At 57.3% G+C, this 27592-nt stretch overlaps 2 protein-coding genes across 5 annotated transcripts; both read right to left on the reverse strand.

Annotated features, from left to right (window-relative positions):
• Positions 1–37: 37 nt before the first annotated feature.
• On the reverse strand, positions 38–18112 carry LOC122191241 (casein kinase I; the record flags this gene model as incomplete). The annotated part of the gene is made up of 5 exons (XM_042891475.1): positions 18069–18112; positions 3002–3452; positions 464–504; positions 308–377; positions 38–186 (listed from the first exon to the last, which is right to left on the reverse strand). Coding segments are annotated over exons 2-5 (447 nt in total), but the record flags the coding sequence as incomplete, so codon positions are not given.
• Positions 18113–19507: 1395 nt separating this feature from the next.
• Positions 19508–26961, reverse strand: SCAMP4 (secretory carrier membrane protein 4). 4 transcript variants are annotated; one of them, XM_042891473.1, is made up of 8 exons: positions 26907–26961; positions 26254–26311; positions 26052–26105; positions 24677–24838; positions 23285–23441; positions 22647–22748; positions 22341–22458; positions 19508–22230 (listed from the first exon to the last, which is right to left on the reverse strand). In XM_042891473.1, the coding sequence occupies exons 3-8, from the start codon at positions 26056–26058 to the stop codon at positions 22054–22056; spliced, it is 723 nt and encodes a 240-aa protein (XP_042747407.1). In that variant the 5' UTR covers positions 26059–26105; positions 26254–26311; positions 26907–26961; the 3' UTR covers positions 19508–22053. The 4 variants fall into 4 exon arrangements, with proteins under 4 accessions (XP_042747407.1, XP_042747405.1, XP_042747408.1 ...); XM_042891471.1 differs by having other exon boundaries at positions 26052–26108; XM_042891474.1 differs by having other exon boundaries at positions 24710–24838; positions 26052–26108; positions 26907–26957.
• Between the last annotated feature and the right edge of the window lie 631 nt (positions 26962–27592).

Here is a 27592-nt window from a genome sequence, read left to right on the forward strand (position 1 = left end):
CCCCCCCCCTCCCCCCTACGGCCCCCCCTCCCCTCACCAGCTGGATGGCGATCATCAGGACGGTTTTGAGGGTGAAGGTGCGGTCGCACAGATCAAAGAGATCCTCCAGGCTGGGGCCCAGCAGCTCCAGCACCATGGCGTTGTATTTCCCGCAGGGGCCGAAGTAGTAAACCTGAGGAATTCCTTCTGCGAGAGAGAGGAAAAAGGGGGGCGGTGGGGAGGGGGGTCAATGCGTGCAGCAGTGGGGGGCGCAGCCCCATGGCGCCTGGCGGCGCTGCCTCCCGCGGCTGGGGGCCCTGGGCCGTACCTGCATTGCCGAGCTGCTTGTAGAAGCGATATTCCAGGTGCAGCTGTGGGGCCCGGGACTTGATGGGCTCCTGCGAGGAGGGAAGAGGTGCTCAGTGCTGCTGGGGGGAGGCCCTGAGGTCGCCCCCCCCCCGCCCTGCACTGCAGGAGGACTCACCAATTTGATCGCTACGTATTCGTTGGTGTAGAGGTTCTTTCCTGCAGGGAAACACCAACAGAAGGCATCGCCACTGAGCGGGGCTCCCCGTCCCCACACCCACAGGAGGACCTTCCCACCCACAGCTCCTAAAGGCCGAGCTGCAGTGCCCACACAGCTCAGCACGGCCCTGCGGCAGCCCCCCAGGACCCCCCCCGCTGCCCCCACGCAAAGGACCCCTCCTGCAGCCCAACGGAGCTGCATCTGCTCGGGGTTTCCTCCCAGCAATCTGCTCCTCCTGCCACGAGGTTTCATCTGAAGCCACCTGAAGCAGCAATAAATCCTCACCGGGTGACAGCAGAGCCAGCTGCCGAGCAGGGTTACGGGGAAGGGATGAATGGGGGACAGGAAGGGAGCGGAGAAGGCAGGAGCTGCTGCCCCATCCGTGCAGGGAGCTCCCCAGCACACAGTGCCTCTGTGGGGACAGCAAGGGAAAGTCAGAGCCTGCCGTGGTTCGGTTCCAGCCGGGGCTGCTGGTTATTCACCACAGTGCTGGAGGATGGGGGATGAGAAGGGGAGAAGAAATGCAGGGGGGGCCGCAGCCTGGCTGGATGGACATCATGAATGTGAGCAGCAGCCCCTCCTGTGATGTGGGGACAGGGAGACCATCAGCATCACTGCGAGCTGCTGGGCCCCAGCCTGCTAAACAGGGGGTGCAAAGGTAGAGGGAGCGAACAGAAAGCTCCAGGAGGGGAAAAGGGAAGGAGAACGGAAGGAGGGCAGGGGCTGCTCAGCCAGGCCTGTCCCTGCACAGCCCTGAATTTGTCCAAACTATGGCCGTGTTGACACCTAAAAGGCATCGCCCCCAGGTGGCACCTCACTGCTGCGGGGCTGCATGGAAGCGGAGGTGGTTGCGAAGCAGAAAACTGAAATCCAAGCAGCAAAACGGGTGGCAGAGAGCAAATATTTGCCTTTGCAAAGGGGCCCTTTGCCCCATCAGCACGGCGCTGCCTCCAAACCAAGCCGTGCGATGGGGCAGCTGCTCCCACACGTCACAGCTGCACAGCGAGGGCAGCTCAGGCTCTGAGTGCTGACCATGGCTGTGCTGCTCCCTCAGAGCAGCCATTGCTTTTAATACCATCCGAGAGAAAAATAAAACAGCACGAGCTCGGGGTTTGTGACACCGCAGCCGTGGGCTGAGGACCCACTCCTGTCTTCCTGCCCCCTCCAAAGAGCTGCTTTTAACTTTAGAAAGAAGAGGTGACAGATGGAAGTTTAACTTGGAAAGAAAGTCACCGCGCTTCCGTTCTGCTGCTGGAAGCAGAAGCACTGGGGTGGGGAAAGGTAAGCAGTCACCAAAAGGTCACAAGGAGAGACAAATCTGCACACGTTTGCTGCCTCTGAGGTGCAGCTTTGGGGCAGCCTGGCTGGCAGGGGGTGCAGGCAGGAAGCAGCAGTGGGGACGAGATGTGCCCTGAGGGCTGCTTGCTTTGTACCCACCTGAGGACGCCTGGCAGCCCGTTCTGCCCCCACACCACGACCCGGCCTCTCTCCTTCCCTCCTGCAGCACCAGCCCTGCCCCACAGCTCACAGCCTGCTTCACCTGGCACAGACTGAACTCCTGCAGGCATCAGCTGTGTGCCGGCACAGCCCTGCTGGGATTGCAGGCCTCCCCTGCCCCCCATGTCCATTGGGGAGGTGAAATCCCACTGAGAACCTCCCAGGGCACGTGGGGTCACAGAACCACAGCATGGCCCAAGTTGGAAGGGACCTCAAGGATCACAAAGCTCCAACCCCCCCATCACATGCAGGGCCGCCAACCTCCCCATTTCACAGCAGCCCAGGCTGCCCAGGGCCCCATCCAACCTGGCCTTGAACACCTCCAGGGATGGACGGGGCATCACAGCCTCTCTGGGCAGCTGTTCCAGCACCTCACCACTCTCATAGCGAAGAACTTCCCCCTGACATCCAACCTCAATCTCCCCTCCCTCAACTTCAAACCATTCCCCCCTGTCCTGCTGTTATCTCCCCTTGCACAGTGTTGACTCCCCTCCTGTTTGTAGGCTCCCTTTAGGCACTGCAGGCTGCACTGAGGTCACCCTGCAGCTTCTTTTCTCCATGCTGAACAAGCCCAGCTCCCTCAGCCTGTCTTTGTAGGGAGCTGCTCCAGCCCTCAGCTCATCTTTGTGGCTCCTCTGGCCCCTCTGCAACAGCTCCACGTCTTTCTTGTGCTGGAGGCCCCAGACCTGAACGCAGCACTGCAGATGGGGCCTCATGAGGGCAGAGTAAAGAGGGACAATCCCTGCTGCCCACCCCTCTTCTGATGGAGCCTAGGATCCTCGGGAGACAGCGCTGCTTCCCACAGTGAACCCAAAGGGAGGGGAAAGGGGAGAGACGGACGAGGCGCCGCAGCGCAACCTTCACCCCACAGCATGTGGGAAAGGAAGCGCTGAGCAACAGAACCCGGCGGGGTCAGGGCTGCCCACGCAGTGCTGGGCTGCAGGAGGGCACGGCAGCACGAGGCACGGCGAGGACAGAGGAGCAGAAGGCCCTTCTCACCTAGGCGGAGCTCCCCGAAATTGCCGCATCCGATCTTCTTTCCGACGCGGAAGTTGGGACCCACCATTAAGACTCCCGAGTTGGTTCCGGCGCTCCGACTTCCATGGCTGCTCCTTCCTCCACCCGTCTTGGACATCCTTTTACCTTCCTCCAGCTCCCCTTTCCCTCCTCTCTTATCAAAATCCATAAGTTTGTGATACCCCGGCCTCTCCACGGTTACGCTGCTGCCATACAAATCCCAGAGCTGCTGAAAGTTGAGGGGGAGAGGAGAAAAGAAGCGGGGCTGCCCTCGGTCAGTGCAGCATCCCGGTGTGCGGCGGGGGGACGAGCCGGGCTACTGCAACGTTGGTGCCTCCCGAGGTGCCGCCGGGATGGTCATGGTCAGCGGTCACGAGGAGATCTTTGGTGGAGAGAACATCCTGCAGACGGGGTCCTCCCAGCGCCCGGCGAGCTGCGGAGGGGGGGAGAAAGGAGAGTCGGTGAAAGACGGAGCTGCGTGCCCAGCACCCTGCCCCACGGGGTGGGAAAGGGGTAAAGGGGGGCTGCCGTGGGGAGAGCAGAGCTGGAACTGCTGCCCTACGTCCTAAGTGGGAGGGAAGTTGTGCCGTGTGAGGCAGAAGGCCGTGGGGAGGACAGGGCACCCAGAGAGGGGGGGTGGCAGAAGGGGGCTGAGCTCCATGGAGCAGAGCACCCAGCATGGGGCAGCTATGGGGCACAGAGCTGAGCTCCACGGAGCAGAGCATCCAGCATGGGGCAGCTATGGGGCACAGAGCTGAGCTCCACAGAGCAGAGCACCCAGCATGGGGCAGCTATGGGGCACAGAGCTAAGCCCCACAGAGCAGAGCATCCCGCATGGAGCAGCTATGGGGCACAGAGCTGAGCCCCACGGAGCAGAGCTCCCAGCATGGGGCAGCTGTGGGGCACAGAGCTGAGCCCCACGGAGCAGAGCTCCCAGCATGGGGCAGCTATGGGGCACAGAGCTGAGCCCCATGGAGCAGAGCACCCAGCATGGGGCAGCTATGGGGCACAGAGCTGAGCCCCATGGAGCAGAGCACCCAGCATGGGGCAGCTATGGGGCACAGAGCTGAGCTCCACAGAGGAGAGCACCCAGCATGGGGCAGCTATGGGGCAGGTCCCGGTGCAGAGCAGCTGATGGCTGCACACTTTTGCTCCGTGCCATGCAAGGGGATGCGAGGCCCCATCGTGCTGTGGCACAGATGCCGGCACCTGGGAGAGAGGTCTGGGTGGAAAGGACAGCAGCCCAAGGCACAAAAAGCCCCTCTGCTCACTGTGAGCTGACACAAACATCAGTACTGGGGCAGAGGAGAGGGATGGACAGACAGCCAGGCTCACACAGCCATCACAGAAGGGTTTTTGCCCCCGGAGCAGTGGCTGCAGTCCCCTCTGCTCCCCTCCAGCTCCTGCTGCACTACTGTCAGTCTTCAGCTCTGCTACCGTGGGTTAACCAAGCAAACCCAGCCCCCTCCAGCACTCAGACTGCAGGAAATGAGCGCACTGCAAGCCCTGACGCTCAGCCAAAGCCCATAAAACTTTTTACTGGCTTGCAATAGCTATTAATAATAATAAAAAAGGCTTCTTGTGCTAAAGGATGCACGGGGGGAGGGGGGACGAGGGAGGGTCTGAGAGCACTTTCAGGCAGCCCAGGAGCTGCAGGGCTGCCCTGCTCCCCCCCAGCAGCACACCTCGCTTTGGAGCACAGCGCCTGCAGTGCGGCTGAGCAGTGAGGGTTACGGGCTCCGTTCCTGCAGGCTCTGAGCTGCCATCTCTGGAGCATCCTGCTCTGCACCCCAACGCTTCAGCTGCTCCCACCCTCCTCACTGTGCCACGCTGCCATGGCATCAAACCTAAGGGCTGAAGCTCCGCACAGCGAGGCGCCGGGGACACCGAGCTGCCCTGGCTGTGGGGCAGGAAGGGCTGCGGTGATGCTCAGAGCGGCGCCTCCCCGTGCTTTGCTCCCCCCAGCACACAGCCAGCACGTCACACCCTGCTCTTCGCTCCTTGATGTGGTCTTAAAGCAAAGCAGAGCTCCCCTGTAGCAACGTGAAGAGCTCTGGGTCCAGGAAGCAAAACCAAAACGCGCTGCAGAGCAAAACGCGAGCGAGCAGCGGCCCGATGGAACGGAACTCCAGAAACAATGAGAGCCCCAACGGGGCCACGCAGAGCTGCTGCTCTGGGTTTCCTCATCTGCCCTGCAGTTTGCAGCCTGAGCTGAAATATCCACGCTCAGAGGCTCCTGAGCACAGCTGCAGGCCTGAAAGGCTGGCAAGGTGCTTCTAAAAGTTCTTTCCCATGCAGTGAAACCTGGCAGTGCCAGCTGGGGCAACACTGTTCTGGGCCCTGCAGGCACAGATGCCATTCCCAGCCCAAAGAGGTCACAAGAGAAGAACAAAAGAGGGGAACGGAGAGGAAGGAGCTGTCTGGGACAGGCTGCACCCTGCTACTGCTGCTCCTGGCACACAGCGTTGCTCCCCACCTGCACGCAGGATGGATCCCAACGCTGCAGAAAGGAAATGCAGCTGCATGCAGATGAAAGAATGAGAAGCTTCTGAGAGCACAAGGAAGAAAAGCCCTCAGCACTGCACTGATCCTGCCCAGCCGCTGCCTGCAGTGCCCTTCGGGCATGGATCAGGGTTGGAGCTCCTCAGCAGCTGAGAGCTCTGAGAAAAGCCCTGTCACCATAGGAGGGAAATCGAGATGTACACAAAATCCAACTGTTCCTCATCTTCTGGGAACTGAACATCCCAGCCCAGTTTGTCTGAGCCCAAAGGCAGCACCTCCTGCAGGACAGCAGGAGCAGCACCTGAGCGCAAGGCGCAGATCAGCGTGGGCTGCCATCTGCTGCACCCACTGCTCCTGCTGCAAGGAGGGGAAAGCTCACAGCATGGAGCAAACACGTCCTGGCTCTGCCTCCCTCTGTGCATGGGGATGCTGCAGCACCAGCAGACGTCCCAGCCCAACAACAGGCAGCAGCTCCTTCCAGCCCAGCTTCCTCCCGGGCCCTCAGGGTAAGAGCAGAGCAGTGGTGAGAAGGGTAAGAAGCGCGGCCATCCAGTGGAGAAGGCAGCTCTGGGTGAGAGCTGTGCCACCACAGCTCAATGAAGGCCCAACGGCTCCGTGCTGACGTCTCTGCAGAGGGCTGGGAGCAGCAGAGCTGCGGGCTTTTGGGGTGAATCCCATCAGAAAAGGAAGTCCTGGCAGCAGCTGCCTTCCCAGCAGCACCCCGGGGTTCCTGCTGCCGCAGAACATCTTCTCCCAGCCCTGCAGTGAAGCAGAGATGGTACCCAGCCCTCCTCACCACAGCTGAGCTCTCCCAGCTCTGCTCACTGCTTCCTCCTTCGCACGTTGGTGTCGGCACAACAGGAAGCTCCCATTAAACACCTCACTGCAATGTGGGGCTGCTTAGGGCAGCACGCAGCTCAGCTCCGCAGCTCCCATCCCACAGGGCTGACAGCCCGCCTTGCATCTGCCTGATCTGGGGAAAAAACACAACAAAAACCCCCAACGAAACCCTAAACTGGGAAAGCAAAGCTTTTAATCCAACATGATCTGAGCATCCTTGTTCCAAACCTCCCCTCCCTTTTCCTGGCTCCCTGCTCCGTGCTGCCCAGCGTCCCTTTGAGGCTCTGAGCCACGAAAATGAAAAACGCTGGGATTAGGAAAGGAAATAAATAAAAAGGAGGAACGGTTTTGAACTAAAGAAAGGGAGATTTGGATTAGATGAGCGGGTGAAGGCCTCTCCCAGAGGGTGGCAGGGCGCCGTCCCATAGGAGCCCCATGGAGGAGGGGCAGCCAGCCCTCGGGGGGCGCTGGGTGATCTTTAGGGTCCCCTCCAACCCAAACCACGCCACGATTCCACAAACGAAGAAAGCATTTGTTGTCCTCCCTCCCCATCCCTCCCCCCAGTCTGAAGGGTGCTGTGAAAATGATGGGTTTTTCTTCCTGAAAATGATGGGTTTTCCTTCCTGCCCTGCAGCGCCCGCCTTCCCCTTCCAGCTCTGCCACCCATCAGCTGTTCCCCACGCCAGGAGAGCTCCCTCCCCAGCACACATCACACGCTGCAGGCTCTCCTCACCTCCAACCTCCCACCTCTCCAGGCCATTTTCTCCCAGCTCCCAACCATTCCCGCAGCCCTTTCATGGATCACCATACATCACCCAACGGAGAACATTTGCTATTGACACAGCTCTGCTTCACAGCTCGGTGGCCTGACAAATGCTCGGCTCCACTGAGCTCTCACCACGCAAAACCAATAATGAGTCACGCATGATTTCATTCAGATCTTTAGAGGTTACAAGCTGACACATTCAAAACCATCAGGCTGCTGGAAAAGCACAATCTCAGCTGCTCCTGAGATCCCAGGGATGGTGGGGAGGGATGAGCATCTCTGCTGAGCAACGCACCCACAGCCAAAGGCAGAGCTCTGCTTTTCCTTGCATCCCCATCCAATGCCATCGCACCTGGATGGAAAATATTAGCAGGATTTTACCACAGAGCAGGAAATGCCACGGCTGGGATTTCAGCAGCAGCACGGGAACCAAGGAAAAGGCTAAAAATACAGCCCTAGGAAATACAGTAATAACAGTAAATATACAGACGCTAAAATAAGACCAGGTCTAAAAACGAGGCTGAAAAGGATCAAACACAGCACATCTGAGAACTGAGTGCCCCAGAGAGCGCTGAGGGCTTGGGCTCAGCAGCCACAAGCTCAAACTCCCATTAAGCCCACCAGAAAGAAAACACTGATGCTCTATCAGAGAGCCCCGAATGGAAACAGTCCTGTGGTCGGCTGCGTGCTGCTCTAAGAAGGACTCTGTGCCTGCGTTCAGCCCGGGGTGAGAAGAGATTGTGCCCAACTCAGACCCAGCAGCTCTGGCTCCTGAGCCTCGAGGCCTTCTGCAGCACAGCCACTGGGCTGGATCCACAGTGCATGGCAACAGCAGCAACCCCAAACCAACGTGGGGTCAGGAGCAGCAGATCCTGGGGCAGGAAGGAGCTGGGCACCAAACTGGCATGGGGTTGGATGCAGCAGGCTGCGGGGCAGGGAGGAGCTGAGCACCAGCACCCCCCACCTGCTCACTGCTGCTCTCCGAGACCATCAGCAGCTGCTGGGCCGGCAGAGGCTCTGCTCCAGGCTGGGAAACTGAATGATGAACAGAAGACCCAGCTCCAGCTCCAGCCTGATGCCCTGCTGCTTGCACCTGGTGCTCCTGTGCACAGGGCAGGCAGTCTCCTTGCTGCCATGTAAGCAGGATGCTGGAGGTAACAGGAGCAGCGATCCTTGTGAGCAATGGGAAAGATGCAGGCTTTGCCCCTGCATGAAGTAACACGGGGCCATAACTGCAGAATCCATCACATCTCAGCAGTTCAACACAAAGAGGCCAATCAGGACGCTGAAGTGGTTTCGGTTTCACGCGTGCAGACGCAGCAGTAGTAGGGGAAAGGAAGTTCCTGACACACAAAGCTCGAGTGCTGTGTTCAGTTTTGGGCTCCTCACTACAGGAAAGATGTTGAGGTCCTGGAGTTGCGTCCAGAGAAGAGCAATGAAACTGGTGAGGGGTCTGGAGCACAAGGCTTATGAGGAGCGGCTGAGGGAGCTGGGATTGTTCAGTGTGGAGAAGAGGAGCTCAGGGGAGACCTCACTGCACTGTACAACTTCCTGAAGGGAGGCTGTGGTGAAGAGGGATTTGGCCTCTTCTCCCAGGCAACGAGCAGCACACGGGGCAATGGCCGCAAGTTGTATCAGGGGAGGTTTAGGTTGGACATAAGGAAGAACTTTTTCTCTTAGAGAGTGGTCAGGACTGCAATGGCTGCCCAGGGAGGTGGTGGAGGCGCCGTTCCTGGCAGTGCTCAAGAGGTGCCTGGATGAGGAGCTGCGTGATGTGCTTTAGTGCTGGTGGTGGCAATGGTGAGGAGGAGACGGTTGGACTGGATGATCTTATAGGTCGTTTCCAATCTTGTGATTCTATGAAAGCAGAGCCTCAAAGTGGGAGACCGGAGAAGAACAGCAGCAGCCACAGCCTGGCTCCCAGCACCTCTGCTCTTCCCTAGATGCTGTGTGCAGCCCAGGCATCGTGCTGATGAGGCCCTTTGGGCTCCTGCTCTGCACAAGAGCAGCATTCAGTGGGGCCCTTCGTAGCCCCAGCAGCGACTTGAACAAGTGGTCTCAGCCTCCAGCCCCCCGCACACACCGCCTTCTGCAGCTCTGCCAGCAGGTTTTCTATTGAAACCCAACAAAGCGTCCACAGCACAAGGAGCTCTGCCTGGACACCAGATCCTAATTAAGTCCACACTGCTGCTGGGAGGCAGAGCTGTAAAGGAACCAGCTGCCTTCCAGGAACACACAGCAGCTGGCCAGCACAAACCTGCATGCAGTCCTGTGAGAGCACCCTGAGCTGCAAGGCCAAGTCCAGCGAGATCCAGAGCACACATCCCAGCCAGATCCGATCTGAGCTCTCCCAGTGCTGCAGTTCACCCCCTGTGATGCCCAAGATTTGCTTTCAAGCCCGGTAACTCTGTGCTGAACAAGCTCCTGAGACTGCCTGCGATCAAATCACCAAGTTCCATTGGCACTTTGGGCAGCGGAGAAGCACGAGGAGCTGCTGCCTCAGTGGCTGCCACGCACAGCACCTCAGACAGGACGGCCCTGTTCTGTATTTCAACCTCTGCTGCCAGACGCAGATCTTTTATTGCCATTTCTGCTTCAGCTGCGGGCAGAAGCTGCAGCAAGAGCTCAGCCACACTTCCCGCTGCCTGGGCTCACGATTCTCCACCACCACGACCAACCATCACGCTGTCAGCGCCAGCATCCGTGCTGTGCTCTGGGAGCGGGGCAGCAAAGCATTCCAGCCTTACGCCAGGCTTCTGAGCCAGGCCAGCTCCTCCCACTGCACCTTCCTGCCCAGCCCTGGGCTCACAGCCCGCAGCACCGACACGGAGGTTTCCACACCAGTGATGATCCTCAGCAGCAGAGTGGAACAGCCACTTCCATTTCACAGCTCGCTTCTGAGGCCGGAACGCCTCCCCTGTGTCACTGCAGCCTGCAGTAAGGTTAAGACCATCTCCAGCAGCACGCTGCCTCCCCAGCCCCGTCCCTGAATACTCCCACATCCTCAAAAGCCAACACTTCTAAAAGCAGCACCAAGCACTTGCTCGCCGTTCTCTCCACGAGGATCTTAGCACAGCAATGGATGCAAACCAAGAGCTGCCATCGGTTTCCCAGGCAGCCAGAAGAGAGGAAGGCTTTCTCCCCTCCTCCTCCACAACCACAGAAGTGCTACACTTCTGCTCCACAGCAGCAGCAGCCCAGACTGACGCACAGCAGAGGTTGCAGACCTGCCCAGCAACAGGCTTTGGGGCACCTGAGGACTCTGCTCTGCTGTCGGTGCCATCAGTGCACCTCACTGGAGCAGCAGAGCAGATGTTTTGGCAAGTGAGCGCCCGTTTCCCACCCCCCAGCTGTGGCCTTGCTTCCCAGCCTGGCAGTGGGGCTGCTTTGCATGGCTTGCCGTTCAGAAATGTGGGGTTTTTCCCCTTCCTCCTCCAAACACGCAGTTCTAAATGCACTAAATGTAGTTCAAAGTTAGTGTGAGGATTTCATTCAGATGGATGAGGCTCCTGAAGAACCTCCGAGCCCCAACCTGTGCAGTAAGAACAGCAAAGCAGGGAGATGGGAGCACATGCTGCTGCTCTGCAAGGCTGGCTCTCCTAACTTCATACCATCACTTCTCCCCACACTGCTGCAACAGCACTGATGTAACCCTTCAATTTGCTCCCATTTATGCAACCTCTGGAGGCTGAAGATGGAAAACAAACAAGGATGTGACAGCAACAACCCCAACCCCACACACCTCAGAGACCCCGCAGCCACACGTGCTTCCTTCCAGCACAGAGGGATCGGCTGCAGTGAGGACAAGGGGCTCCACATCTGGTCTGCAAAGGGACAGAAACGTTTCCCAACTCTTATCCTGTAACAAAGGGAACTCCTGGATGCATGCGGCTCCTTCCCTTCCTTCCCTCCCCCAGGCCCAAGCTAGGGACAGGCTCAGAACCTCCTGTCCACCTGGAGGAGATTTCCTCCCTCCCAACAGCCAGGACACCTCCCAGCACCCTGGGCACGACCCAAGCAGCAGCATTCATTGGTGTGTCTTCCTGCTGCTCCCAATTGCAAGCTCCAGGGGTTTTTCAGACGGCTGATGCAAAGGTTAAATGCCCTTTGGTTCTTACGCTCTCTGCAGCTCGAGGTACTTCACTGAGGAAGCGAAGTAGGGGGAACTGAGAAGGGGAAACTGAGGCACAACTGCCCACCATCACACAGAACGCCGCTTCGCAAGTGGGAGAAGAGCCCTGGGAGGTGGAGGAGGAGGGCAGGCCGTGCTCCCCATCCTACAAACAGCTCAGAGCACAGGGGGGCTCAGCACCGCGGCCGAAGGCACTGATCGCTCTGGGAACAGCGCGGAGCTGAGGCTGGGGAAGGGCTCTGCACCAGAGGGCAGCAGGCAGGGAGCAGATCCCCAGGGAACTGCTCACTCATGCATGAGGAGTGGGGCACTCAGCCCTGCAGCAGGGAGGGGAAGCCAGGAGTTCGTATTTTACCCCAAGGAAGCGCACCCAGAGTGCTGCAGCCCCACAGGCCCAAGGCTCTGTGCAACGCCTGCTGGTTCGTGCACTGCGAGATGCATGGCAGCAGGCTTCCCATCTGGGGCTGTCACTGCACACAGCTCTGCCTGGCCTCACGTCATGCGTATCACCACCAAACCCTCTGCTGTCAGCAGGATCTGGGCTGGCATAAACACTTTTAATAGTAGGAGCTTTTTCTTTTTTTTTTTCCCTTAACCCATATCCTTCTGACAGAACCAGGTTAGGAAGCAGCTGCACCGGCAGATCTGGGGTGGCCTTCTGTGATGTGAGGTGGGGAGAAAGGGAACAAGCAATCATTTCCATCACCAAAATACAGCTCATTTCAACTCCTCTATGGTTACACAAAAGCAGGGGGCACTACCAGTGACTGAAGCAGCTCTGCTGTGTCCCAGCAGAGTCCTGGAGGCGGGGGATCAGGGGGTGCTGCTCCCACCGGTGATGAGGCTGCTTCCATTTCTGGGCTGTGGAGCTGCAGCACTGCCAAGCCAAGCTGTCCCACATTCCAACAAGCACTGCTTCTCCCCCTGCTCTCTCCCTCAGGCTGCCCAAAGCCTCACGCATTTCCCAAATTGCTGCCAAATCTTAAGAATTGGGAGGGGAAGGAGAAGGGTGGAAGGGCAAGCTTCCAGAGGGGTTCACAGGGAAATCTCTCCCCTGAGCCATCAGACTCCCCATAGTGGGATGCCAGCGCTGTTTCCCTTTTAGAAGCAAGCTGCAGGGGCTCACCGCCGCCCTGCCCCACATGAGGACAGCTTCCAGGGCCACCAGCAGGACCCAGGGCCCCCCCACGGGTGGAAGGAGGCACCATGCAATTAATCCTCCCTGCAGAGTAAGTGGGGCAGAGGGACGTGCTGTGGCACGGCAACATCCATCTGCTTACACACCAGCGTCAGCAGCGCCTTCGGAGAAGCAACGAGAGACCCGTGAGGCATTCACCCCCCACCCCCTCTATTACAAGGCCGAGCAGCTCAGCCCTTCCTTGCATCCTCTCTCGGAGGTGCACAAGTGAACCTGCTGTTTTCATAGGCGGGGAAGCAAAGCAATACAAAACAGACACACCTCAGATCTCCCCATGAGATCAGGACGGCACCAAAGCAGGAGCACCGCGAGGGCTGCAGATGGAGAGGCAGCCCCAGAGCTGCTGCAGGTCAGGAGAGGGATGCGTACACATGGAAACCTCTCAAGGAGTTCATCCTACAGCCAGCCACCTCTCAGGCAGGGAGCTGTGGTGCAACCTTGCTGCTTTCTCCCCTTTCCTTACCTGCTCAAGACCTGCTTTTCAGGGCTCCACACAAAGGGATGATCTGTAGTGTCAGAGGAACGTGCAGGAGACACCCCTGTGAGGACCCGCTCCATGCTGCTGCTATTAATATCTGGAACATTACTTGCATGTACAAACTGTCCCTTCTCCCTCATTTCTGGGCTCTCACTTCTGTGAGCTGTCCCAGAAAGCCCAGCCAACACACGCTCACCCTTCCTTAGCACACACTTCTATGTGAAACCCAAACCTTTTGCTTCTAGTTCCTGCCACTTCTCCTAGCCCTGCAGCAGCACACCACTGGCTTCCTCACTCATCGCACAGCCCATCCATGGGCCTAACCCCATCGCTGCCTTTGTTACAGTGCTGCTGGGTGCCCACTGCAGCCTCAGAGGTGGCATGAACCCCCTCCCAGAGCCCTTCACGGCTATGGACGGGCTGCAGGCTGTGCTCAGACTGCACAGACTCAGCTCAGGTACCTCCACAGTCAGTGCCAGGCGTCTGCAAAAGGGAATGAGCCAACGTCCATCTTCCTTAACAGCCCCCTGCGCCCGGCTCCCCTGTGCTGGACGGGGCTCTGACAGAAGCCTTCACTTCCCCATCGCACTCACAGCCACCCCAGCCAGGCTGAGGAGCATCCAGGCTATTTTTTACCTAAGCACAACTCAGTTAAATAGTCAAGAACCCAACGAGAGCGCAGAGCGCACACAGCAGAGCCTCGGTGTGCAACTGAGGCAGAGCAGATTTCAGCGCCAGAGCTGGGACTGGGAACTCAGCCTGGCTGCACAATCGGAGCTGGGCAAAGTGCAGCGGGTTCCCCCTGGCAGCACGTCCTCACCAACCCACCTCTGGCGGGGCTCCCCGTGGGCCAGGCAATGGCACAAATCGAGAAGGATCGCAGCGAGGCGAGCGAGGAGAAGCCATGAGCAGGTCCAGGGCACGGGAAAACTGCTGTTTGCAGGGCTGCTGCGGCTCATTTCACAGCCACCAAAGGCCGAAGCAAAAGCAAAAGCAGCCCAGCGTTTCTTTTCCGATGGGATTTTTTCACCAGGAAGTCGACGCACGCTCCAGCCCGGCTCCAAACCTGAGCCTTCAGCCCTGGCAGTGGGACAGACAGACACACACCCAGCTGCACAGACGTTTCCTCCCTGCGCTGCTGCTCGGGCCCACGGGGCAACATGGGGCCCTTGTAGACCTGTATGCACAGAGACCAAAGCGTTTCCTGCAATCCCTCTGCTCCCTCCCCCCTTCGTGGATGTTCTTCTCTCAAACTTCTTCCTTAAGGCAAATATTTGGAGTCCAGCAGGCATTCCTCATTGAAGGAACAAGTTAAATATTGGCCCTAAAACACCAGCAAGTGCCTTTGAACGATTTCAGGCTGGAGAAACATTGCTCTGGACTTTGATTTCTGGCTCTGAGCAGAAATAGGAGCAAAGCACTCGGAGCTGCACTCCTGTCCCAGGAGCTGCCAGCATCTGGGATCTGTCCCCTGCTCCAGGTGTCTGCTGTCACCCCGCTGCACTGCATCCTCTGGTTATTTCAAGACCTGCACTTGGATACTCAGAGATGTCAGAGCAGACTTGAGGGGAACAGCAGGTGCCCCCCCAGGCTGCAGCTCAGCCTTCAGCACTGCTCCAAGCAGCATCCTTTGTGGTGTCTGTGCTGGGGAGCACAGATGGAGGCTGTGAGCAAAACCATTGGGATAAGGGGAACCAACACAGCTGGGGGTGGGGTAATCCAGGAGAGCACAGAACGGGCTGGAAAGCCCCACTCCTTCCCCACTTGGAGCTGGGAATTCAGGCAGGGAGAGAACCCAACTTCATCACCACCAACAGCTTGTGTCAAAAATGGAGAAGAAAAAGGGTCTCATGTTGTCAATCAGCACAGACCCAACAGCAAAAAGCAGTTACTTCCTAGCAGAGGACATCAGGCACTGATGAGGTCTGCAAGAACAGAGCAGCACAGAGCCACGCTCCTGCCAAGGAAAGCTTCACAGAATTCAAGACCAACGTTAGCCCCTGTTAATTAACTTAAGAACAACCCTCCCAGGAAGGCAAAGCCTGCGCATCACCTGCCAAGCATCTCGTCTGCCATTTGGAAAGCAAAAGCCAGGCCTCCTTCATTAAAAAATATTACATCACATTAAACAACCAAGGGCCACAGGACACTCTCTGCTCAGTGCTCACCCTGGGAACAAACCCTTACGGCTGTGGGTCACGCACCTCTCGACCCACCCACGTGAAGCTCTGCCTGCAGGCTGATGCTTACCTGGACGGAGCAGCATTCCTTAAATCACAGAGCATGAGAGCACTGACCCTCACTGAGCTCCCTGAGCGGCTGCAGCACCGCAGCGCAGGAAGCAGCCAGCCCTGTGGTTTCCCATTCACTGCTTCGCCCCTTTGCCCCACAGCAGGACGGTGCTGTCAGAACCCGTGAGAGGTTTGGGGAGAAAACTGATGGTTCTGAACACATTGGGCCAACCATAAGGCATGGGAGGGCTGAGCCAGGTTTGTACCCCAAAGGGGCACCCAGCAGCACGGCAAAGGGATCCTGAGTGCCTCTGCCAGAGGTGCGTGCTGTGATACTTTGTTTTAACCCAGTTTTGTGCAGCAGGAAGCACCAAAGCTGGAGCAGGATTTCAGGGGATCCCTAGGAGATGGAGGGCAGCCAGCATGGCGATGGGAGCCCACAAAAGCCCCAATGCTCAGCGTGCAGCTGCTCCAGAAGTCACCTCTCTGCCTCCCTCACCGCTTAGCCCTCTGCCTGCTGCACTGCCACAGCCCTCCAGGAGGCACTGACTGCCAGCAGGAAGGATCCATTCTAATTAAAAAAAAAAAAACAGATAAATTAGAAATCCCACAATTTATAAGCGCACAAGGTGCTGCTCCACGCACACAAGGGATGCCTGTAGCAAGCTCAGTCTCCCTCCCCCTTCCCCCCCTTCCCCCCTCCACCAGCAGGGCAATGGGCTGAGGGTTTGGCAGCACAAAGTGCCATCATCCTGAGGCTTTGGTCTCCAAAACCCAGCCATGCAGGTACTCAGCCTCCTGGCCACACAAAGGCTGGGGCTGTCAGCAGCTCTGCTGCTGCCAGAGCACAGGCTGCACACACACACACACACACACACACACACACGGGATGGAGCAGCCACAGAACAGCACTGCTGCTCCCAGCACAGCACTTCTCCTCACCACAGCAGCTCAGGAAAGCACCAGGGGAAGGGGAGGGTACAGACAGCCCGAGCCCAGGAAACGTGTTTACTGGCATGCTGCTCTCAGACATCATCTCCTCCAGCCCAGAGGGGGTGGGGGGAAATACTGATTGTCCACCAGCACCAGCCTCGTGCAGTTCCCATTGATCCGCTGAGTCACTCTCAGATTAGCAGTTTTGACAACACTCGGGCTGCACAGGAGCTCAGAAGCAGAATACAAAGCAAGAGGAGACGCAAAGCCTGGCGCTGCACCGGCGCAGGGAAGCACTCAGAGCACAATTCGGAAACCTGCTGAACTGCGACTGCCAACTTCCTCCTCTCCACTCACTCATCTGAAGAGTGCAGCAACAAGAAAACCAAACACGAGCCACGCTGCAGCCACACAGAGCTCCATTCAGTGCTTCCTGAGATGCTGCCGGACACACAAACATCCTCCCCTGCAAACCAACGCCAACTGCACCCCGTTTGGTTTGGTGCAGGCATAGAGCAGAGCAGCAGCTGTATTTGCAGAGGACTACAGAACCCATTTGTACCCGCTTATAAGGCCTTACAGGTTTGAAGGCTGGCGACCAGGAGCTGCAATCCCAAGGCTGTGGCAGGGCAGCACCCTGCAACAGCAGGATGATCCCAACAACCCCTGGGGAACTCGGGGCTCCCCCAGGTGCACACCAGCAAGAAGCTGCCACCAACCCAGCAGCACGGTTGGGTTCAATCGTCACTGTGACCCTCCAACCCTCCCAGAGGCTCCACAGCAGCACTAAAACCAGCCCTGACCAACGCTCCTACCCACAGCCCACCAAATTACAGCAAAACCCAACAAATCTCTGGCAAGCCCCAGCTGCCAAACCCACCCCAACACAGCGAAGGCCTCTCCCCGCCATCCCCACGGAGGCCTCCTGCCCTAATTCACAGCGATTCTCTTTCACTGGCAAACACCAAACGCTCGCTCCCATCTGTTACATAAGGGCCAGCGCTCCGAGCTCGGCCGTGGCAGCTCGGGGTGGGGGCAGAGGGCTGCACACCCACAGGACAGCCCTGCTGCCCCGTGAACTCACTCACTCCTCGGGATTTATTTCCGGATATCCAACCACTTGTTGTGCAGAAGGTAAAGCAGTTTAACGAGGCAACTTCCCAACGCAGCGGCGTGCCTCGTTCCCACACCAGCAGCCGTTTCACACAGGACAGGACCGGGCAATGGCTGACCTCCAGCTCAGGTTGGTTTCACCAACTTCACCGTTTCACTTCAGAGCCACACACACACACACACAATATGGCTGGTGGCTGCCCGGACCACACGCCGTTCCTCCACGCCCAGCTCCCCCACAGAAGCCCAGCGTTCCCCCCTCGGGCTGAGAGCTCTGCTGCTCTCTCTGCACCCGCAGACAGCAGCACGGGGTGGTTGTTGAGGTGGGGGGGGCTGCTGCCCGCAGAGCTCTCCCCATCCGCAGAGCTCTCCCCATAGGAAGGCAGTTCTCCCCGTGCTGGCGGGGCAGGAGGAAGGGGAGGCCGCTTTATTTTTCCCCCCACCCCCCGTTCGTCACATCCATCCTCAGCAGCTCGGCTGAAGAAAAAAAAAAAAAAGCTTTTTTTTTTTTTTTTTTTTTAAAACACCGTGCCCAGCACAGCCTCCCAGCCCCAAACCAACGCTTCCAGAGCCCTGAGGGGAAAGCGAAGCCCCATACAAAGGGCCCACGTCCTACAGGCCTCGCCACAGCGGGCGGGGGGAGCGCAGCCCGGCCCTCAGAGCCCCGCTCGGCGCCTCGGCTCGGGCTCCCAGGCCCCACGAAGGCCCCGCAGCCCCATCACCCCCACCGGCCCCCGCACCGCCCCGCTCCCGCTCCCTGCCGCCGGCACCGCCCGGCCCGGCCTCCCCCGCCCCAACGCTGCCCGGTCCCGGTCGGGGCGAAGCGCGGCGGCAGGGCGGTCCCGGTAGCCGTTACCTCGGCGGTCCCTCAGCGCCGGGCCCCGCAGCCGCTGCCCCGCGGCCTGCCCATGGCGGCGCCCCCGGCCCGGCTCTCCTCACGCCGCCTCTCGCCTCCCCTCACCACTCCAGCCAACGACACCGTTACGCCGCCGGCGTAAGCTCTGCGCTCGCCCATGCGCCCCCCACCACGCCGCTGGCGCAAGAGCCCTTCCTGAATACCAACTCCGGAGCGGTGCGCGGCGCAAGCGCAGCCGATGGAAGGATGGTGGCGCAACGGCGTTGGCGTAAAGCGCGGTCGAGAATAGGAGGCTGGAGGCGAACGGCGGGCGGGAGGCTTTACGACAACGAGGCGCGCTTTACGGCATCGCCGCGCTCGGCGGCTATGGGCGGGACTTAACTCCTTGTTTACCGGGGCGCTCGGTGCGGTGCGCGGCTCCGCTATCTGGCACGGGCTGTGTGCTGCCTGCGGCCCTTTATAAAGGACAGGGGACAGCCCGTGCTGCGGGGGGTGGGACCGCACTTCCTGCAGCTTCTGCTGGGGGACGGGCCTTGTGCTGCATATAGCCCCAGTGCGGGACAGGCCCTGCTGTAGGGCAAGAGCTGTGCTATAGGGGCAGGCCCTGCCATAGGACTAGAGCTGTGGTATAGGGAATAGGCCCTGCTATGGGGCGAGAGCTGTGCTGTAGGGGCGGGCCCTGCTGTAGGACAAGAGCTGTGCTATAGGGGATAGGCTCCATGCTGCTTGCAGCTCCCTATAGGGAACATTGTGTTCCCATTGACCTGAGGGAGAAAGGGGACAATGCTTGGAGTCAGTCCATCTGCTTGCTTGACCCACTCTGGAAGAAATGCTGCCATGAGATTTTTGCAGATGTGAGGACGATGCAACATCCTGTGCATAGAGACAAGATGCTAATGGCTACAGGTAGGATAGAGGGCTTTGAGAGGAGGAAGTGATTGAGAGCAGCAGATGTTGGATTGAGTGGCTGCAATGAAAACAGCTCTTTCAGCTCCTGTGAGCAGAGCTGGAACACAAAGCAATTTGGGGCAACAGATCCAGTTGCATGCTTAAGGAAAGGGATGCAACTCACCTTCATGTCAGTTTGCCCCAGAGATGGCAATATCCTTTCAGGCAGCAAAGCAGACAAGGCAGGAGCCTCACAATGGACTGTGCTGCTCAGGAAGGGCTAGGAAGGAAGGCTTGACCCCATTTATCACCTGCACCTCTCCTAAGCTGGATAATGAGGACAGTGGTAACGTTGTTATAGAATACTTGCCAGCCAACTGCCCCACTGGTCCCCAGCAAGGGGATGAGCTTTGTCCATAAACATGTGGCTCTTTTAAGGAGAAGAAAAAATAAAATTGGTGGGAGACTTTGGAAAGAAAATCTCCATTTTGCCATTTCCCTCTGCCACAGCTGAGGTTCCGTGGGAACAGACAGAGCTCTGACACAGCCAGTTCGAGAAGAGCACAGGATGAGCTTTTATTGTCTTGTGATCAAAACACAAACAGAAAGCAGAGCCCTGCAAGTGACACAAAACATCACACACAGACATGAGCAAAACCAGGAGCCGGGTCCGGGTTAATGGTGTGAAGAGACCGAATGTAAACATTAAAAACCATAGAGGAGCCCGAAGAATTCAGCCATGGCAGTTCAGGCAGCACTGAGTCGACTTGCTGGAATTCGGGTTTCTGGCATTGAAAAGGATGGAAGGGGGGAAAACGTGTTTTGAGATGGCAGCTCCCATCCATGGAGCTTAGCTGAACTCTTTAGAAATCTCAGGCAGTGTTTGCTCATGACTTTGCAATCATTTTGGTAACGACGGCTGTGATCTTAGCGTCTGCCTCCAACCAGTTTGGTTTGAAGCTCTGAAGTATCCCCTTCTCTGCATCGAGCAGGTTGGAAATGCAGGGATGGGCGCTTCAAAAGACCCCCAGATTCCCCAAAGGAGAAAAGAGAAGTAGAGTCTCTTGGCAATGCTTCTCCTCACGGTTCTTTTATCACTCTCTGATGGCAAGCGACATAGAATGCTTAAAATCACACTTGACACATGACAAAGGCACCTGAAAGCTTGGCAACGTCGTATTCTATTATGAAGGCTTCAAGCATTTGTAATTACAAACACATTGCACGCTTGCAAGAAGAAAACACCCTTGTGTTCAGCACATGAAACATCCCCGAGGGCTGGTGCTGCAGCAGGGGTCAGTGCTGCTCGTAAGCCAAGGTCAGAGGAGGCTCTGCTCTCCCACTGATGTTTGCTGTTGCTTTGGCCCTAACAACAAAGGTGTTGTGCAGACTCCAAGCTGTACTTTGCTGAGTGTTTATGGAATGACATGGGAAAAGTGAATGGAGCGAAGGGAAGTTTTGCAGAGGGGGATGGGGAACAGATATTTCTCCTTCATGAACTAACATTGTTAGTTAAGGCACATGTAGAAACGGTTTTCAAAAGATCACTTGCAAATCAGTTCCTCCTAGCCGGGGCAGCCTCCCTGTCCAGGAGCCAGGATTGCTTTCCAGTTACTTCGTGTGAGTGTGGAGTGACTCCTGCTGCAGCACCTATGGCATCCCCTGGAGCTGGGCAGGCCATGGGGCCGAGCCAAACCTGCAGACCTGGCTCATGCGGCCCTGCACAGGACCAGCCCTCACAGAGCTGAAGATGCTTAACGCTCACTGCCTTCAGAAACATTGGGAACTGACCTCCCAGACAGAGAGAGTTCCCAGCAGGGTGCTGGGGGAAGGGGGAAAGCAGAGCCTTTGCTGCTCGGGTCGCTGTAGGACACAGGGAATGGGATGGCTCAGGCTCCGGCCGTCCTGCTGGACGTGCATGAGATGAAGGTGGGCAATGAGATACATCAGTGCTAGCTTTCAGGGGTACAAACCCTCCCGACAGCTTTCTCCTCTTTGCTGATCACTGGGGAAAGGCAAGAAGCTCTGCTCGTACCTGGAAGTGCTGCTGGATACAGAGGAACCAGCTCTGCACTGCTGACATCAGCTACTGAGCTTCCCTTGGTCAGTCAGACAGCTGACTGCACGATGGTGTTGGATTTTAACTAACATTGGCAGAAGGCAGAATTAAATCTATCCATTTTGGGAACTGCTCCCAAACCACCCTGGGACCCGGTGCTGAGATAACACAGCTGGAGCCCAGAGCACAGGACAAGGCAGTCAGTCAGGCACGTGTAGGGTCAGCATGAAATTCTGGTGTGGGACTGGGATGGCACAGAGATCTCACACTGCCTGCCTGTAAGAGGGCGAGCATCCCCAGGCTCAAAGCCCAGTGCCAGATGAAATGGCACTGAAATGACACAAAATGAGATGAATCTGCACCTCTGCAGCACACAGATCCAGCTAAAGCTTTTGGAAATGGCGAAAGCAGGACTTCTATCCTAAGAGCAGTTCTAGCCACGGAAATGGGGACTCTTCTTCATTTCTGAGCAACACTCACCCACAGTGAGCACTGCCTTATGAAGGAATCTTCACCAGAGAGCTGCAGATTGCACAGACACCTTCAGATCAGCAGTACTGAAGAAATCAGGTGTTACATTTCCCGTGGAAGGAAAAATTCCAGATTACTCATCCAGGAAAGCCAACACCGGTTGGTGCTCTTGCTCAGATTGTGGTTCCGAGGACAGACAGCTTGGAGGTGTGTGGGGAAGCAGGAGAGCAACGCTGGCAGCGCTCACATTGCAGGGAGCTCAGCCACGATCACGAGGAGCCCTCGAGCAAAGAGCAGTGAGCAGTGGGTTCCTCAGTCTGCAACGAGGCAAATGCTGGAGCAGCACAGGGCAAAAACCTTCTGCTGTTCTGATCTGGTGTTCCATAGCAGGCAGCACACGTCTTCTGCAGCAACGAGGAGACAAAAAAAAAACCAACAACCCAACAACAAAACCCCGCCAAGAGCGGAGCGTATGGAGGGGAATGCAAATGATCTTTTCAGATAACGATAAAAGGAGCGAAAAATAACAAAGGAGAGAATCCAGGCAGCGCGCAGCCCGGGGGCTGCCTAAGGCCATTGGTTTCCCGAGGGGTAGTTGGGCACCGTGGGGTATTCGGGCAGGCTGTTCCCTGCAAAGTTGTTGTATTGGGCCTCTCTGCTGGGGGGGTTCCTCCACGCACCGCTGTGCCACTCATCCTGAGCCTTCTGGAAGCTCCCGCCGGCCCCTCGGTAGATTTTGTGCACCTAAAGGATGGGCAAAAGGCCCCAGTGAACATCCATGAACGCTGCGCTGAGCACTGGCCGTGCCACACACCCACAGACATCGCACGGCACGGCAAAACTGAAGCTCTCACCCTCAAAATGCAGACCAGCATCGCCACCGCCGACGTCGTGAACATGATGGCAGGGAACAGCATGAACACAGCAGCTGCCACGTTGGTGCTGAAGAACGTGATGGCTGCCAACCAGCCGCTGCGGGGAAGGGAAAGGAGAACGCCATTAGAGCAGCTTCACAGCTCCTGGATGCTGAGAGAGCAAGGAGGGCAGTGCAGAGCTCAGTGCTGCTCTGTATCTCCCCATGGCCCTGGAGCTGGCTTGCCAGCACTCCTTCTGTCCCCCTGCAGGTTGTGCAGTGGTCCCTGGGAGGAGGCTGTCCTTACCATGCTCCCCATCCGGAGAAACCCACTGCCTGCAGGACGGTGAGGATGAACTGCATGCCGAAGACGAAGAAGAAGGTCATGAAATTAAAGGAGCTGTCTGACCTGCGAGGGAAGAGAGGTGTGAGGGGCACATGGAGTTCAGACTCAGAGCTCAAACCTTGAGCTGGAGTGGGTTCAGGTAGGGGTCAGGACTCAGAGATCAAACCCCAGAGCTGGAGTGGATGAGGGTTCATGTTTAGGTTCAGGTGACGGCTCAGAGCTCAAACCTCAAGCTGGAGTGGCTTAGGGTTTGGGTTTAGGTTCAGGTTAGGGCTCAGAGCTCAAACACCTGAGCTGGAGTGAGGTCTTCTGGTGACCAAAGGGTGCCACCAGCTGTGTCTCCTCCACTCTGAGCCTCTCCTCTGCATTCATATTTATTTTTCATATGCATCCACCCCTGTGAGCAGACTGTGCCTCATTGCCCCTGTTGTACAGAACTTCCTTCTATCCAGCCTAAATTTCCCCTCTCTCAGCCTGAACTCATCTCCCCTTGTCCTGTCACGGGATGATCTCCAAGTTCCCCTCCAACCTGAGCCATCCTGTGATTAATCTCTCTCCCAAAGGAAGAAGAAAGTGAACCTTCCTGGGTTCCCACGTACCGAAAGGCTTTGTACACTGGTCGGAACCAGCAGACGTAGCTGCAGGGGCTGAAGAGGATCAGCCAGAGGATGGCCAAGCCAAAATTGACTCCGTAGCCACCTCCAATCCACCATGCCAGGCAAGCAATGATGTTCACGACCAGCGTGATGCAGTAAACTGCAAAGAGAGCACAGGAAAGAGCATGAACTGGTGCCATTTCACATCACAGAACAGTCAGACACCTGGGATAAAGCAGGGATGGTCTGTGCTGAGTGGGAAATTTGCACCCACCCCAAAGGGAAACGGCTTTCTGCTGTGAGCTGTGGGGCAGCAGCACGGGGACAGCCACCTGCAGGGGATGCACTGAACAGGGGGCTGAGGATCCCTTGTGGGACTGCCAAGGGATGGAGAACAGCACAAGGCTCAGCCCAGTGCTACCCCTGTTGGTAGCAAAACGCCTTTATGAAAGAGGAGAGCTGTGGGCCCTGTGCTCTCTGGGGCTGCCCAGGAGCTGTCAGACACCAGCACAGTACCTTGCAGGCTCTCCCTCTGCTTCCTGCAGCCTCTGAGGAAGCCTGGGAGTGGTTCCAGGGCTCCTAAGTGCTGCCTTGAGTGAGGGAACAGCAGACTGCAACCAGGCTGAAAACACAGAGACATCCAGGCCCTTTCACACCCCCTGTTCTGCCCCTCAGATAGAGAAACAGCTGCCAGCAGACCCCAGAGGGCACCAGTGCTGTGCTCCATAGCTGAGCATGTCCATTCTGCACTCAGCACCCCAGAATGTCTTCCTCACAGCTACTATTTTTAATTTCCATTACTACTCTGCTCATGCACACATGGGAGGTGTCAGTAATTTCTCCAGCAAGAAAGATTTCCTTTAAATGAGCCCTCATTAGGGATTCATGTGCAAGGGTTACAGGAAAAATGTCAGTTAATATGAGTCTCCATTCCTGGAGACACCTGAGGTCAGGGGATGGGGCTCTGAGCATCCAGTGGAGCTGTGGGGGTCGCTGCTCAGAGCAGGAGGACAACCAGACAACCCTTAGAGCTCCATTCCAACTCAGCCCATCCTGAGATTCGGTGACCTCAATGATCGTCCATTGAACCACTGAGTGGTTGGGATGCGAAGGGTCCTGACAGGTCAACCATGGAGTGGTTGGAATGAGGGGGTCCTACAGGTCAACTGTGGAAAGGTTGAGGTGGGAGGGTCCATAGAGGTCAAAAGTGGAGTTGCTGGGTTCCAAGGGTCCTTAGAGGCCAACCATGGAACGATGGGGGTGGAAGAGTCCTTACAGGTCATCCTTAGAGCCATGAGACCACAGAAATGGTTGGGGTTGAAGGGACTTTGTCACTGCTCGGCGCAGGAGTGGGACTGGATGGTATTCAGGGCCCCTTCCAACTCAACCACACACCCACAACCTGGGCAGCTTCCTTATCCAACGTACAGATCCAGACGTGGTAGATCCTCTTCACCAGGGACTGGTAATCGATGGGTATCTCATCCCCAAAGTTCTGGTAGAAGCAGGGCTTCAGGGGGATGAATTTGGGGAGCGGTGGGAAGTTATTCACCTTTTCTACAACACAGAACACAGCAGATGAGCTGAATGCTGAGATGTTCTTGTAAGTGGGGCATCCTCTGCACCTTCCCAGCGTGCATCCCACTCTCTGGACAAGGATAATTAAAAAAAACCCAACAAAACAACTCCTCAAAATGAGTGTCCCAAAGGAGGAACCCCAAAGATCCCAAAGGAGGAGGTCCCAAAAAGGGAGTCCCAAAGGAGGGGGTCTGAAAGAGGGGGGTCCCAAAGAGGGAATCTCAAAGAGGGAACCCCAAAGAAGGGAGCCCCAAAGGAGGGGTTCCCAATGAAAGAAGGGAGCCCCAAAGGAGTTTGCCCTTGGAAGGCATCTCTCTCACAGGGATTTGGTACTCAGATGGCACCAGCTCAGTGCAGGCGTGGTGTGGGGGAGGATTCTGTTGTTAAGGCATTCAGGGACGTACCCCTTTTCTTTCCAAAATGGGTCTTTAGGCAACACAAAGCCCCGCCAGCGAACAGAAAGCAAAAGCTTTGCACTCAGACACCACAAATCAGCACACGCTGACGGGAAGCGACACAGAAAAACTCATCTTGGGGACAAATTACATTTCAATATCAACTAATTAAACACCCCAAGCCCTGTATGAAAGCTGCTGTCAGCTTGCAGGCAGGGCTGCCGGTGTGTGCCTGCATGCAGCCCCTGCACCTTGGGGAGCACTGCTGATTAAAGTTTGATTGCAGGCCAGGGCGACTAATTGCATCTCATCTCCTTCCGCCCCAGTAAACAGCATTAGAGCCAAGCAGGGGGAGAGATGAGGAATGTGCTGGGAAAAGCTCCAAATGGCACAGAAGAGGAAATGTCTGAGCAGGGGCTGTCAGTGCGAGAGCTCCCTTCCCCAGCTGCTGTCTGTGTGAGCAGACGCTGCAGGAGCCGTGTGTAACTGTATGGGGAGTGCCCAGAGCTGCACTGCATCTGTGAGCTTTTAAAGCTGGCGTGAGTCACCTCGCTGCAATTAAGCTGCATTAAGAGGGAGAGCGCAGGCAGGATGCTGTGAGGGGAATCAAAGCCTTTATCACCACAGCTGCGACCTCAGGACGCTGCATGGGGAACACAGCAGTGGGGGAAAGGAGAGGAAGGAGCTGCAGAGCTTTGGGGGTCACTATGAAGTATTGCAGCGACGGGTTCCAGCTACAGCAGAGTGCTGAGAAATGGGATCTGGAAGCGTTCTGCTGTGCATCGAGGGCTCCTTACCTGCCATGGTGGTTCAGGGCGTTGCTGGGCCACAGCAGCCAGACAGCAGCAGATCTACTGAGAAGCAGAAGCAAAGAAGGGTTGAGGCAGCACATGTGGGCAGCAGCACGCTGCCAGCACAGCCCAGAGTGCTGCAACCTGCAGGAGCGCCCCCAGTGCCCCCTACAGCATCCCCTCCCCCCCCAGCAAAGCACCCACTCACCGTCTCAGTGCCTCATTGGGGCTGGGATGGTACCTGGCTCCCTGCAGAGGATTCCCAGCTGCTGGGACAGAGCAGGCAGAGTTAATTGCAGAGCAAAGCACTGCTCCAAAGGTGTGTGTGTGTGTTTGTGTGTGTTTGTGTGTGTTTGTGTGTGTTTGTGGGTGGGTCGGGGTACGTTGCATATACATATACATTGCAACTACGGCTGCAATGCATTTCCTATGGACTGGGTGAACCCAGGTGAGCCCTGGGAGGGCACGGCAGCACAGCGTGCTCCTCCTGCACACCGATGGGGAATCCTTGCACTGCTGTCAGTGAACAGGGACAGGATCAACCCCAGCCGCTCCAGAGGTCTGATGGCTCTGAGAATGACTTGCGAGGATCCCCTCACCCAACCACTCCATAGCTGACCTCTAAGGACCCTCCCCCCCCCAAGCACTTCAGCATTGACCTGCAAGGACCCTCCCACCCAACCTCTCCACCATCGATCTGTAAGGATCCTCCCACCCCAACCTTTCCACAGTTGGCCTCTAAGGACCCTCCCACCCCAAACACTTCAGCATTGACCTGCAAGGACCCTCCCCCCCCCCAGCACCCCGCTGTTCTCTCAGGGTCCCACGGCCCCGAACGGATCACCGGAGCCCCGCACGCACCGCCGCTCCGCTCAGCGCCGCTCCCCCGCTCCCTCCGCGGCGCCGCGGGGTTCGATGGGAAAGAGAGTCCCAAACCGCAGCGCGGCCGCAGCGCCCCCCGCTCTTCGGACTACAACTCCCAGAGTGCATCGCGGCGCCCCCCAGCGCGCGTCACGTGACGGTGCGGGCTGACTGCGCTACGGGGAGAGGAGAGGGACATAATTATGGGAGGGGCGAAGGACTGAAATCCATCGCAGCCGAAGGGGACGTTTGCCACCACGTGGCAGCCCTCGGCCATGGCGACGGCGTTGGAGGGGTGGTGGCCCCAAAATACCTGAGACGGCCTAGCCTTCAAGAGAGGCCTCAAAGTAAGTCCAAAAAAGCAGTATTTCTGTTAAAATAAGAAACACAATTTGGGAGGCTGCTGCTTCAGAGGCAGCCGTGGACCCAACGTGTCCCCACACAGTGTCATGGGGCTGACAGAACCCCATGGGGAGCTCAGCCCCACACACATTCCGAGGGTCAGGTTCCATGGGTCCAGTGCCGTGGAGTGAGGTTCAATGGGTCAGACACTGGGGTCAGGTTCTATGGGTCAGGTGCTGTGGTTCAGATCCTGTGGGTGTGGTGCTATGGGTCATATCCTGTAGGGTGAGATTCTGTGGGTCAGGTCCTGAGGGTTCAGGTTTTACGAGTCAGGTTCTATGGGT

This window comes from Lagopus leucura, unplaced genomic scaffold (genome assembly GCF_019238085.1).
Source record: "Lagopus leucura isolate 7727_CA_CO unplaced genomic scaffold, USGS_WTPT01 145-9_obj-0_obj, whole genome shotgun sequence".
Taxonomy (NCBI): domain Eukaryota; kingdom Metazoa; phylum Chordata; class Aves; order Galliformes; family Phasianidae; genus Lagopus; species Lagopus leucura.